At 37.4% G+C, this 13,625-nt stretch overlaps 1 protein-coding gene across 5 annotated transcripts in view; it reads right to left on the bottom strand.

Moving 5' to 3' along the window:
- Positions 1-13,625, bottom strand: part of NNT (nicotinamide nucleotide transhydrogenase) — a 93,148-nt gene that overhangs the window by 18,047 nt on the left and 61,476 nt on the right. For all 5 annotated transcript variants that reach the window (XM_059060879.2, XM_059060877.2, XM_059060878.2 and 2 more), the window contains 2 exons: positions 8,272-8,431; positions 6,070-6,151 (listed from right to left, as the gene is read on the bottom strand). In XM_059060879.2, coding sequence (XP_058916862.1) covers positions 6,070-6,151; positions 8,272-8,431 — 242 coding nt within the window. The remainder of the gene's footprint in view (positions 1-6,069; positions 6,152-8,271; positions 8,432-13,625) is intronic.

The following is a 13,625-nucleotide window of genomic DNA, read 5'->3' as shown; positions in this document are numbered from 1 at the left end:
CGGACAGATCATCCAGACAGAAAATTAATAAGGAAACACAAGTTTTAAATGACAAAATAGACCAGATAGATTTAAGTGATATTTATAGGACATTCCATCCGAAAACAGCAGATTACACTTTCCTCTTGAGTGCACGTGGAACACTCTCCAGGATAGATTACATCTTGGGTCACAAATCAAGCCATGGTAAATTTAAGAAAGTTGAAATCATATCAAGCATCTTTTCCAACCACAACGCTATGAGATTAGAAATCAATTACAGAGGGAAAAAAACGTAAAAAACACAAACACATGGAGGCTAAACAATATATTACTAAATAACCAAGAGATCACTGAAGAAACCAAAGAGGAAATCAAAAAATACCTAGAGACAAATAACAACCAAAACACGATGATCCAAAACCTATGGGATGCAGCAAAAGCAGTTCTAAGAGAGAAGTACCCAGCAATACAATCCTACCTCAAGAAACAAGAAAAATCTCAAATAAACAATCTGACTTTACACATAAAGGAACTAGAGAAAGAAGAACAAACAAAACCAAGGTTAGTAGAAGGAAAGAAATCATAAAGATCAGAGCAGAAATAAATGAAATAGAAAGAAAGAAAACAATAGCATAGATCAATAAAACTAACAGCTGGTTCTCTAAGAATATAAACAAAATTGATAAACCTTTAGCCAGACTCATCAAGAAAAAGAGGGACAGGACTCAAATCAATAAAATTCGATCAGAAAGAGAAAAACAAATACTGTATGCTAACATATATACATGGAATCTAAAAAAAAAAAAAAATTGGTTCTGAAGAACCTAGAGGCAGGACAGGAATAAAGATGCAGACGTAGAGAATGGACTTGAGGACACGGGGAGGGGGAAGGGTAAGCTGGGACGAAGTGACAGAGTGGCATGGACATATATACACTACCAAATGTAAAACAGATAGCTAGTGGGAAGCAGCCACATAGCACAGGGAGATCAGCTCAGTGTTTTGGGTCCACCTAGAGGGGTGGGATAGGGAGGGTGGGAGAGAGACGCAAGAGGGAGGAGATATGGGGATGTATGTATATGTATAGCTGATTCACTTTGTTATACAGCAGAAACTAACACACCATTGTGTGTTACTCCAATAAAGATGTTAAAATAAATTGAAAAAATTGAAAGAAAATTGAAATCATAAGAAAATTGAAATCATATCAAGTATCTTTTCCAACCACAACACTGAGATTAGAAATCAATTAGATTGAATATAGAGATGTAAGTGAATACACACGTGCTCTTTAGCTTCCCTCTCTTCTTCCAAAAGTTTCACTCATTTGACTAATTACACAAATATCTCCCATCACACCCACCCACCTGTCACCATGTTTTACAAGAAGGCAGGCTCAGTACAAAGAAACACACCATATTCTTTCAGAAAACCAGAAGCACTGGCTAATTCATCACCAAATGGTGCCAGCTGTAACTCTGAAATTCAGATATAATGACCTATGCTCTTGCTGTTCTTCATCATTTCAACTAGCATCTGAATTGGAAACACAATGAGGTTATAAGCGTCTTCAATTCAGAATATCTTAACACCTATTACCTAAGTTCCCAGCAAATGTAAAACTCCACAGCGTCAGGAATTTTGATCTTTGTATTCACTGATGTATTCTCAGGACCTAGAACAGTGCCTGGCACATGTACTATATAATTATTCATACAGTGAATTGTCATTAACATGAATAGTCATGGCTGATAAGAAAGTATTGCAAAGCTGGTAAGAAACTCATAAATAATATCTATTTCTTTATTTAACTACTACACTGGATCTTTTATCTGGCCTAACTTCTACTCTCAGACGCATGTAACTTTATTATTTAATAAATTTGCATGTCCTAGCTCTTCCTGTACTCCAAAACACAACAAAATCCAAGACGGCTGAACTCTTGTTTATTTAGATTACATTTAATCCATGAAAAACCGGAAAATCCAGTTAGATCAACAAAATATTTCATCTTCAACTATCTCCAAAGAATGGGTTTCCTAGCAAAAATAACATATATTTAAACTTACAGCCAGGTCACACAAGACTGTAAAACACTATTAAACTGCAAATACCATTGGCAGCTAGATGTGTTTAGACAGAGGATGAAAAAATAAATATTTATTTTTTAAAACCTGCAAAAAAAAATGTCATGTTATGAGTAGTATAAAAAGTTTAAAATATCCCCCGGACACTTATCTACTCTTCTCTCTTGCATTCCTACCTTCCTTCTACTCTACTCTTCTTAGCATACTATCACATTAAATGGACTTCATTCACTGATTCATTTGTTTATCACTTTGTTCTCTTTATATCTATAAACTTTTGAGAGTGGGAACTGGGCTTACACATTCTTGTATTCTCAGTACCTAGTAATAAGTTTCTATCAATAAATTATTAATAGAAAGATAGAGTTGAACATTAACATGAAAGCAATATATAACATCAGATAGTCAATCAAAGAAGTTGAAAGGTGGTTTCACAAACTTAAAAGCAATAATGCCTTTATACAAAGAAAATCAAGCAGTGATTAACTGCAAAAAGAAAAAAATATATACCTCTTTCTAAGAATTATTCCTTGGAAAGACTATCTCAGCTTTACAATGAAAAGCCTATCACATCAATCCAAAGATTGGGAAATAAAGAGAAAAAAATGTCTGTGCTCTTGTATCATAAGATTTTTGTAATAAAATGCTTTGAGAGATCAAGCATAAATTAGGTGTTCTGGGTGCCCGGGAAGCAACAATATCCTGGCCACTAAAGAACAGCTAAGTCAGTGCACTTCCATGACATTCTGAAATGAGCTCTTGTCATGAAATGTCATGTGCTTCATTAGATAATCTCAACTCTCTGTGAGCATGTTATGACTATGGCCAGTGTAAAGGAAAACAGGAGTGTCTCTAAATCAACCATGGGCCATGAAGCCAGACAGACTGTATGACAGATGCAATTTTTCTTGGCACCACTTGGGCATAACTAATTGATGACAATCGTATGTCCACACTGGCACATTTCCATGGGGAATGTGTGCTAATATGTCACCACATCTGGATGCTAGGCATGCTGGGGTCCGGAGGCACAATGATCTACTGACAGCAGAGGCCCAGCAGCTGTGCTCAATGAACACCGTGGGAGCTCCACAGAGTGATGAAAGGACTAAATTACCACAAACTGTAAATACAGATTTATTTCATTAAAATACGAGGTAACCGCTGCAGCCATCTCTTGTTCAAACAGACATTTGCCTCTTAAGAAAAAGCTAGCATCCATGTATATACACAGTCCTAACTTCATAAAGAAAATCTGCATCTCTCCTATGGAAAGATGACACAAATAAAGCAAAATCAACAAAGTTGCTATATTCCCTTAAAAAAAATCCCCACACGGATGCTAGGAAGGAAAAATATGATAATATACTCTCATCATGTTAGCAAGAATAGTTCTCTTCCATTTAATTCAAATGTGAGATTTACATAACTTATTACAAAGCCCACGTTGAAAATTCAACATATTATAGTCCAAAAAAAACCCTTGGACATATTAATATATATTTCATCTTTGATATGAAATAGAGAGATCAATAAAATGGCTTACTCTTCCTAACTCACAAGTAGAGACTAGGCTGACCAATAATTTTATGCTGATCCTACATAATAAATTATTAACAAATTTATTATTCATAAGTTATTTGAAAAACTGGTGATGATTATATGAAACAAAAGCTCTCATGAAAAGCCCGATGTTCTGGCCACAAAATTACTTCAATAAAAAACAAATTATAACTGAGAAACTCTTCATATATGTTTAATTAAATATCTGCTATAAATCTTAAGTCAAATAATTACTTTTCCAATGCAGTGGGATAGAAATCCTCCTCCTAAAACAGCAGTTTATATTATGTCCTCATGGATAAAACTGAAATTTTAATCAGGTCCGAAACTAAAATTTCATTTGTCTAACCCCTTTTCTTTTCAGATGATTTTTTTTTCCTTCCCTCTGAATTCCTTTCCTTTCACATCCTGCCTTCCGTCAAGCTGCTCAACCTGCACCCACAACCTGGACTGACCAGTGGGTAGTAAGAGAGGTATGTCAAATTAATCATTCCCTTCCCCAAGGATAACTAAGACATGAAAGCCATCTTTCTCTGTCTTATTATGATTGCCACTCATCTCCTAAACAGTTATGTGGTGATAGAAGGCATTACTAATACATTAGAATTTTTCACATGTGGATTGAATAAAGAGAAACAATTTCCTTTTAGGAAAATCATGAAAGATTCTGTAACACATCCTTCCCACTTTCAGGTCTGCAAATGCTTTAAGTGGCAAGACGATGACTAAAGGGGAAGCACTGTTTAACACCCTCTATGAAAACAGGAATAAGTTACTAAAATGAGACCTCTTATGTGAAAATTAGAAAACAAAGAGGATGCCTTTTCTCATTTTCTATCTTCAGTTCATCTAAGATTTTACCAAAGTGGAAACCATCTACATCACAGAAACGATGGTCCTATCATGAAACAGTATTTTGATTCTGTGTATTTGAAAAGCACAGACTCAGTATAGATCACAGAAGGACAAGAGCAAGAAAAGGACTGAAGAAGGGGCTTCCCTGGTGGCGCAGTGGTTGAGAGTCCGCCTGCCGATGCAGGGGACGCGGGTTCATGCCCCCGTCCAGGAGGATCCCATATCCCACATGCCGCGGAGCTGCTGGGCCCATGAGCCATGGCCGCTGGGCCTGCGCATCCAGAGACTGTGCTCCGCAACTGGAGAGGCCACAGCAGTGAGAGGCCCGCGTACCGCAAAAAAAAAAAAAAAAAGGACTGAAGAAGGAAGAAAAAAAAAGGGTGAGAAGAAAGGAAGAAATAAAATGTAGCTGACACTAAAATATTTTAGATAACCCTCTGATTTCCTCATCTAAGTCTCTTTTACCGCTATTAATAGTTGGGACATTCAAGCTGAAGCTTAGGACTCTGCATCCAGTCTGGCACAGATAGTCTGACTAGTTCTAGGCACACTGTGGCTTATTTTCTTATCATCTGCCTCCAGACAAAAGTGTAAGCTTGACAGCTCAAAGGAATTTTTATTAACAGACATTAACTGTTTTGTCAACATACATTAACATCCTGGTGAACAAACTAATTGTATTTAACAAGAAAGTTATCTTGTCACTCTGACTTACGGTACCATGTCAGTGAAACTGCTAGGGAACCCGTCTCCCCACACAACACGACACAGCTATGCTCCAGGGACAACTCCAGACGGTCCCTTCTTCGCTGCTTCCTAACAGCGGCGTTCCAGAACATGGATCCAAAGGTGCGCAGAACATATGCAAAGTACTGCAAGGGTTCACCACCCCCTGCCCCATTTTTACACCCCACAAAACCCTTTATCCAAGGTCATGGGGAATAATCTAGAAACGCAGAGTCCTTGACTTTGCCATTCTGCTTAATATCCGCCCAAGCGCAGAGTCCAGTGCCCAAATGGCAAGTAGCAGGAACAGCTGCCATTCTAATCCACAATTCAAAAAGTGTATGGCTTTATTGATTACCTATTTTATATATAGGAAAAGAAATTTTTCTGCAGTCTTTTCCAGCCTGAGTGTGAGAGCTTTATCAGTCAACTATTAACCAGCCACAGTTTCACCACCGGGTCTCACCCTTCAGAGACCACTCGTTTGAGATGTTTTTCTTCAGCGTAAACAACAGACACGAAAAATACACAACTTGACGTGATTCAGATGCCTTGCTTGACCTCCTTCCCCAAATCAAACCACAGAGAAACCAGGTTTCTATTTTTCCCTACTGATAACTATCCTGGAATTTAGTACAATAAAATTTCCTTTTCTAAAATGAGACTATATTTAGGTTCGAGGCTATTAGAGATAGCGACACCTAACAGGTAAGACTAAGGCTAGAATAGAGTCTTTTACAACTTATAATAGTTTCTCTACCTAGTATTCACAGGTAAAACTCCACTTGAAGAAACAGTCACCTAAAGGAAGTCATCTATTTTCCTTTCCTTTCAAACACGAACTGCAAGCACTTACCTGACTTTTTTGCCCTGTTCGGAGAGCATCTTTACCAAATCAGCAATGGGGTACTGAGCTTTGGCTGCACAGAGACCGTAGCCTACAAGGAACATTAAGAACACAGAAGAATGTGGTTTTATTTCGATTTTATGATCTACAATTTCTCTCTTGATTGAAACATATTTTTATGCCAAAAAGGGCAATCAGTTAACAGGACTAGAAGCGAAAACAAAAACCTTACAATATGGACTTTTAAAAATATTGGCCTAAATTTCAAATTCAAATTCTCATGGTCCCTTCTCAGTCTCGTACAGTGTCTGACACTGCTAGGCACTCCCTCACATATCACACATCTCACATACACACACACTCACACACACACACACACACACACACACACACACACACACACACACACACTGGTGCACAGGCTCTCACTCTCTCTCACATAAACATTTTCAAACTGTCTCCCTACTTGGCTTTGATAACATTACAGTCCCCTGGTGCCCCTCCTGACTTTGTCACTACTCTTCCTCGATTTCCTTGAAACGGATCTTCTCCTTCTGTGCCCCCACCCTTAAATGATGAACCTCCCCAGGGCTTTAACTTTGCACCTCATTCTCTCTTTGGAAAAATCTCGGCCCATCCTACGGCTTCAACAACCACCTGACGGCTCCCAACCTGTCTCCAGGCTCAGCCCGTCACTGAGCTCGAGTTCAGCCTGTCCGCTGTCCCAGCTCCACCACAAACTTAACGTCTCCAAATAAGAACTTAAAACCTTCCCCCTCTGCCAAAAAATAAATAAATGAATAAAGTGCTCCATATTTCTGATGGTCCTAATAGGTATGACCAAAAACGTCAGTCATCTCCCTTCCTCTTGAACCCCTGTGTTCTGTCCCTCCTTCCTGTGCAATGAATCTCACATCTGGCCCCGCTTTCCTACCCTCATTTTTCCAAAGAGCAAGTCTCTGCTCAAGGCACTCCCTGTGACCCTGCCCCGTGCCATCCATCCTCTGGGGCCCCACACAAAGCCTCACTTCCCAACAATCCTCCTTGGGTTTCCCATGATAGAAAATTCAGCCCTTACCATAACCCACCGTGCATTATGTATCTATCTGACTTCTCCACTAGATGGAAAATGCCTGAAGGGAAAAGAGTGTTGTCTCTTACTCTTCCCCCTTCACACTCCAGCACAGCGTTTCTCAACAGGTAATGGCAAAGCGCTCTGGCTGGGACAATCCATGCTGCAGGAATGTCCCAGGCTTTACAGAATATTGAGTTTACCTGCTCCCACACACCAGCTGACAGGAGCAGCCCCATCTTGGAGGCAACCAAAACCCCAAACCCACATGTTTCAAACGCCCCTAGAAAATGATATTGCCCCCACTGGAGAAGGCTTGCACCTGAATATTCAATCCTGCTAAGGTTTGTTATTTATTTACATCTTAGTATATAACCAACCAGCAAACTACCCACATGTCAAATCAATTGATTTTCTTTATAGAAAACTTCTATGATAGCATGATAGAGTTAAAAATCCTAATCTGGAATCAATGTATTGCCTGTAATAAATACAATGGCATTCTGTGATGAGTAAAGAAGTACTGGGCTAAACCCCAGAAAATTGGGAAATTGAGGCCTGGAGAGATGAACTGACTTGGTCCACCTATGTCAATTGTTAGAGGCAAAATTAAAAACAGAAGTAAGGTGCTATGACTCCTAGATGAAGTCCTTTCTACTGGGCCTTGTTACCTCATCTGCTTGGAAACCACATGATTCTCAATGATTTTCTAAATATTTACTTTTGAAAAGAAAGATATTAACATTTACCAACCTTTACTGAGTCCAACAAGTAAGTTAGACACTTTCATATACTAATTTAATACTGACATAGGCCCAAAATTTACCAATGAGAAAAAAAATAACCAAGACTCAAAGATGATTTAAACATTTGTACAGAACCACAAAAAGACACAGGTAGAATCCACTACCTCAATTTATAGAATCTCTATGTGATTCCCAAAATATTAACATAAGTCAAGAATTCTCAGTACTTTTCACTTAGTAATCACAGGGCTGCTTCTAAATTTCCATTAAGTTTTCAAAAGTGAAGATGTTCCACTTTGATTTTTTTTCCCTATTACAAGAAATTATTTTAATGTAATCAATTACAACAGCTATTACAGGTTGTTTGTTTGCTTTGGGGTTTTGGTTTTTTACCTGGAGTAATAATAATGCTACTAGCTTCTCGAATCATGTCAATTGCATTGTCAAGGTTGATTTCTGTATGTGTGCCAGAAATTTCCATGGGTTTTCCACCAGCTGTTGAAGTGGTACCGTAGCCTCCAAGAATCACATTAGCCAGGGAGCGATTCATTGCCTGTCGAGTAAAATTGTAGCTGTGAGAGTTTAATCCACATAACTTTTGAAAATGGTATGAATCCTGTGTATATGGTATTCAGAATCATTTAAAGAGGCTTATTTGATCACCTAAAACATTTTAACCAAATCAATTTGATCTAGCTTCTGAAAATTATTTCAAAATTTTAAATGATAAGAAGACATCTGGGAAATCACATCACCTTTTTCTATAAAATCAAGTGTACACTGATATCTTTTCAGTCAAAATAAATTTTTAAAAATTTAATGGAAAATTACCAGTGATATTGACATATATGTGAAAAACTCAGATCTAGTCATTATTATCTGTGTACTGATTGAGCAAGTTCTACCTCCATATTGACATGTATTTCACCAGAGTAAAAGAGAATGATAGCTATAAGAAATTTTACAAGTCAAATTTTACAAATTTGACTCTACAGATCTCAGGTGAATTCTGATACCAGCTGCAAGCTGTCAAGAGGCAACAGGGAGGAATCAAAGGATAGGGATGGATCCCTATCATTTAGAAGTCGGCTGCCCTCTGTCATAGGAAAAATGGAAATGTGGGAGTTGATACTGTCTTATTTTCCAAATCAACTACAGCTCCATGAAGCAATAACAGAAGTGACTGGATTCATCATTAGCCTTCTAAACTATTTCACTTCCAAAAAAGGTAAATGAGTTAGTTTATACACTGCTTCGCTAAAATTTACACCCACCTTTTAACTAGAAAAATAATGTCAGGAAAAAGTAAAAGGAAGGCATTTATTGCACGCTCATTTACAATCATCCAACAAAGTACCATACAAACACCACGGCTGGAATATGTGACCATAACGGATCTGGTTTTGAAAACTGTTTGCAGACCTCTAGAGGTGTGGTAGTTTAAAAAAAAAAAAAAAAAAAAAGACAGGAAGCTAGATGTTTTGAGTAATCAAAAACATTTTAAGGGGCTTCCCTGGTGGCGCAGTGGTTGAGAGTCCGCCTGCCGATGCGGGAGACATGGGTTCGTGCCCTGGTCCGGGAGGATCCCACATGCCGCGGAGCGGCTGGGCCCGTGAGCCATGGCCGCTGGGCCTGCGCGTCCGGAGCCTGTGCTCCGCGGCGGGAGAGGCCACAACGGTGAGAGGCCCGCATACCGCAAAAAAAAAAAAAAAAAAAAAAAAAAAAAACATTTTAAGAATTCAAATCACTATGTGATCAAAGTAGTCATTCTAAATGATCATAACTGAATGTATCACTTCATAAAGAATTCCAAAAAATTAAATCCTATTTTAAGAGTTGTAATAAACATATCATTGATCCATCAGTTATACTATTTTAAAGCTATATAAGTGTCAACCTATACTTTAAAAAAAAAGACAACGCTTTATTATTAAAGAGCAAAAAGCACCTGGAGATTTTCAGTGATAAGGAACACATCAGAGAAAAAAAAACATGACCACTCATCCAAAGATAGGCAAGCCTGCTACCACCTTAGGAGAGAGATTTACATATATTGCTGAAGTGGGACAGAGGCAAAGTCAGGGAAGAAAAGAGCAAAGAAGACGAACAAGAGCCACACTTGACATTTGATAAGTTTCAAAGATGTGGATCAAAATGTTGTCAGAATTTTTAAAATTGTTCTTTTGACCTAACCCCATTTAGCAGATATAACATTCACATTTCACAAAGCGCAGAGTCTGGTGGATTTGTCTAAGTTTCTTACATATAAAATAAAGTTCAGAGTATCTTTATGCATATTACTAACAGATAAGAGTGTCAGAGAAAAACTAAAGTGATGCTTTTAATTAAGTTCTTCATCCCAATCCAACATGGAGTTTTAAATTCTTTTTTTTTTAATATCTTTGAGTATAACTGTTTTACAATAGTGTTTTAGTTTCTCCTTTACAACAAAGTGAATCAGTTATACATATACATATGTTCCCATATCTCTTCCCTCTTGCATCACCCTCCCTCCCACCCTCCCTATCCCACCCCTCTAGGTGGTCACAAAGCACATAGGTGAACTCCCTGTGCTATGTGGCAGCTTCCCACTATGGAGTTTTAAATTCTGAACATAACCTCCTATACTTAAATCCAAGGTTGAATGAAAATCCAAATAGCCATACCTGACTCTTCCCAAACATTCAACATTTGCTGATTTTGATAAATCCTTTCTAGTCTTAAATCACAGGATTCTGAAACAAAATTACCAGAAATACATTCTACCAAATTCTTGCCCTTAAAAACTGATTCAAAGGCCAATTTCAGACACTGAGATACTTCTGCCATAGATAACTTTAAAAAAAAAAAAAAAGTGAAATGTACAAAGAGGCTCCATCACCTGCATCACACAGTCCTGTATAAAGGAAGAGATGACAGAGGCACAGGATATAGAAGAATATGACCACTTTAACCTGGCTTAAAAGGAACCCTCCTTTTCTTCCTATAAAACTGAATGGAGGAGAAGGAAAGAATTTCTGAGGACATTTAATTAATGTGTACCCACTTCTGGTGGTATCTTACAAAGAGAAATTAGGGAACCACACAGTAGTTTAACAATCAAAGTCAACTTGTTAAATATATATCCACAATCATATCACCATTAAGCTAATTCCATGTGGTCTCTTAAAAACTAAACTAAATTAATTTTCATCTCTGAATTTACCATTGCAACATCACAGTTCCAACAAATGTTTAGGATTTAGGGCTTTGTTTTGTTTCCTTTTTTTTTTTGCTTGCTTAAGTGATTAATGAGACTATCCTGTGACCACTGAGCCACAAATTGAGGAGTTGCCAACTTCCAAGACGAAGTATTTGCAACACTGTCCAAGACTGTTCCTTTCAAGTTATTAAGTCCTGTAATGAAAATTGTATGCTACATTAAAGAGATCCTTAATTCACATAATTGCAAACAAACTAAGAAATAAATATGAAAACAAAGGAAAGGTCATAAAATAGACAAAGCAATAACAACATGTACACCATTGACTAGCATCTCTCAGTTCAATGCTTTGTAGGTGCTAATTAGTTGATTGCAAGGCAAAAAAAAGTTATTTTTGGTTTGGCTTTGATCTACTTCATTCTGTTTTCTTTCCATTTGGAAACAAGCAGCAAAGTGCAAAAATCGGAAAATTTGCTCTGAGAATGCTGTTGCATTTTTGTAAGCCTTCTATATCCCAGGCAATCTGGATACTATCTCAAGTAAATGGACTGCAAAATCATAAAGAGTTTAATGTCTATACGACATCTGGATATAAAGCAAATCATTCATGTGAGCCGGCTGCTTGACACTGTCAACATTTTTCAGCTTTTATAATATTGGGTGTTGTGTAACCAAGCATTAGGCTCAGAGGATACCCAAAAGAATTCTTTGTCAGAACAAAAATTCAATTTTCGGGATACTGATTACACTTAGGGTGCATTCCATTCCCTCTCACATAATAAAACCATTCTGTGCTGGTTTGGACTTGCATGTTTCCTTCAATAAATAATAAAATAATGAAGGTAAACATACTAGTAATATTAATAGATATTTGGTATGTGGTAGTATTTCTGCTACCATAACCTATCTGGGGAGGATTCCAAAATGTGAAATGAGCTAACAAATAGAATATTCATCGAATGTTCATTTAACCATTATTATATTCATTTGAATGTGCCAGGTGCTAGGGCAGGCTCCATAAACACAAAGGTGAATAATAAATGGTGTCTTAGAAGCCTTCTCTGGTGGCGCAGTGGAATCGCCTGCCAATGCAGGGAACATGGGTTTGAGCCCTGGTCCAGGAAGATCCCACATGCCATGGAGCAACTAAGCCCATGCGCCACAGCTACTGAGCCTGCGCTCTAGAGCCCGCGAGCCACAACTACTGAGCCCGCGTGCCGCAACTACTGAAGTCCACGTGCCTAGAGCCCGTGCTCTGCAACAAGAGAAGCCACTGCAATGAGGAGCCTGTGCACCACAACAAAGAGTAGCCCCCCGATCGCCAAAACTAGAGAAAGCCCACGTGCAGCAACGAAGACCCAACGCAGCCAAAAAATACAATAAAATAACAAATATATTTTTTAAAATAATAAATAAATGGTGTCTTAAAATATCTTGTAAAGTGAGAATATTTCCTACCTCCAGAATTAGTTTGGGGATTAAAAGAGTTAATATTTGTAAAGCACCCAGCATATTCTACTATGCCCAATTACGAGCAGCTATTTCACTTTTATTATTATTATGAACCACTCTGAGCTGCTAAGCACAAGCCATGGAGAGACAGTTTCTTATAATAAACAGTTTATTATAAGAAATAAACAATTTCTTATAATAAAGATAAGAGTCAGTGAGTATTAATGTGAAAAGTCAGAGAGCAGGAAAACTTCGAAGAAAAGGAAATTTCTATCTTTGAAATTGAAAACTATGCAGGTGTGTTTTTGTTGTTGTCTTGTCTGTTTCGTAATAAGTCATAGGAGTAGAACATGAGCAGTAAAATAAGCACTCTGCACATCACTGGTGGGAGCTTTGACTGCAGAGTCCTTTGGAGATCAATTTATCAATATCTACAGCCAACAAAAAGATCTTACTCCATTTAACCAAGTAATTGTACTTATAGAAATTTGACCTAAGAAAATAATCAACAACACACAAGGAAGAATACTGCAGAAAAAAAAAGTTAAGAACAACTAATATTATGGACTTGGATAAATAAATTATGGTATATGTTTGTGATATAACATGTAGACACTAAAATTTATTGGTTAGAAAAGTAAACGTTAACATAGAATGTATTCAAATATATACATATGAAAAAAGACAAGAATTAGAATATTAAGTGTTAACAGTTAAGTGGTAATGGGATTATAGATTATTTTATATCCTTATTTATCTTTTTCTATTTCCTTAATGAAAGATGTTTCATTAAACATCTTTTATTTTTGCAACTGAGTAATACTTTTTAAAAATTAAAGCTTCAACTGCTCTCGAATCCAAATTACTACAATTTGCTATTACAAACAAAATATCTGACCCAGTGTGATACTTATGGTCACAGACAGCTATGAGACCTTGTTAGCCTTACATACAATATAGGAATAAAAAATATCTGAGGTGTGCTGACAGTGGAATGGCATGCCTGAGGCAGTGGAAACAGAAAGAAAAGAAACAGAAGAACTAGAAAAAACAGATCAAGAAATATGAAAGAATGGATAAAAATTAAGAGAAA

The sequence above is a fragment of the Kogia breviceps genome, chromosome 4 (assembly GCF_026419965.1).
Source record: "Kogia breviceps isolate mKogBre1 chromosome 4, mKogBre1 haplotype 1, whole genome shotgun sequence".
Taxonomy (NCBI): Eukaryota; Metazoa; Chordata; class Mammalia; order Artiodactyla; family Physeteridae; genus Kogia; species Kogia breviceps.
The sequence above is the reverse complement of the archived record's forward strand: the minus strand, read 5'-3'. Positions and strand labels throughout refer to the sequence as shown.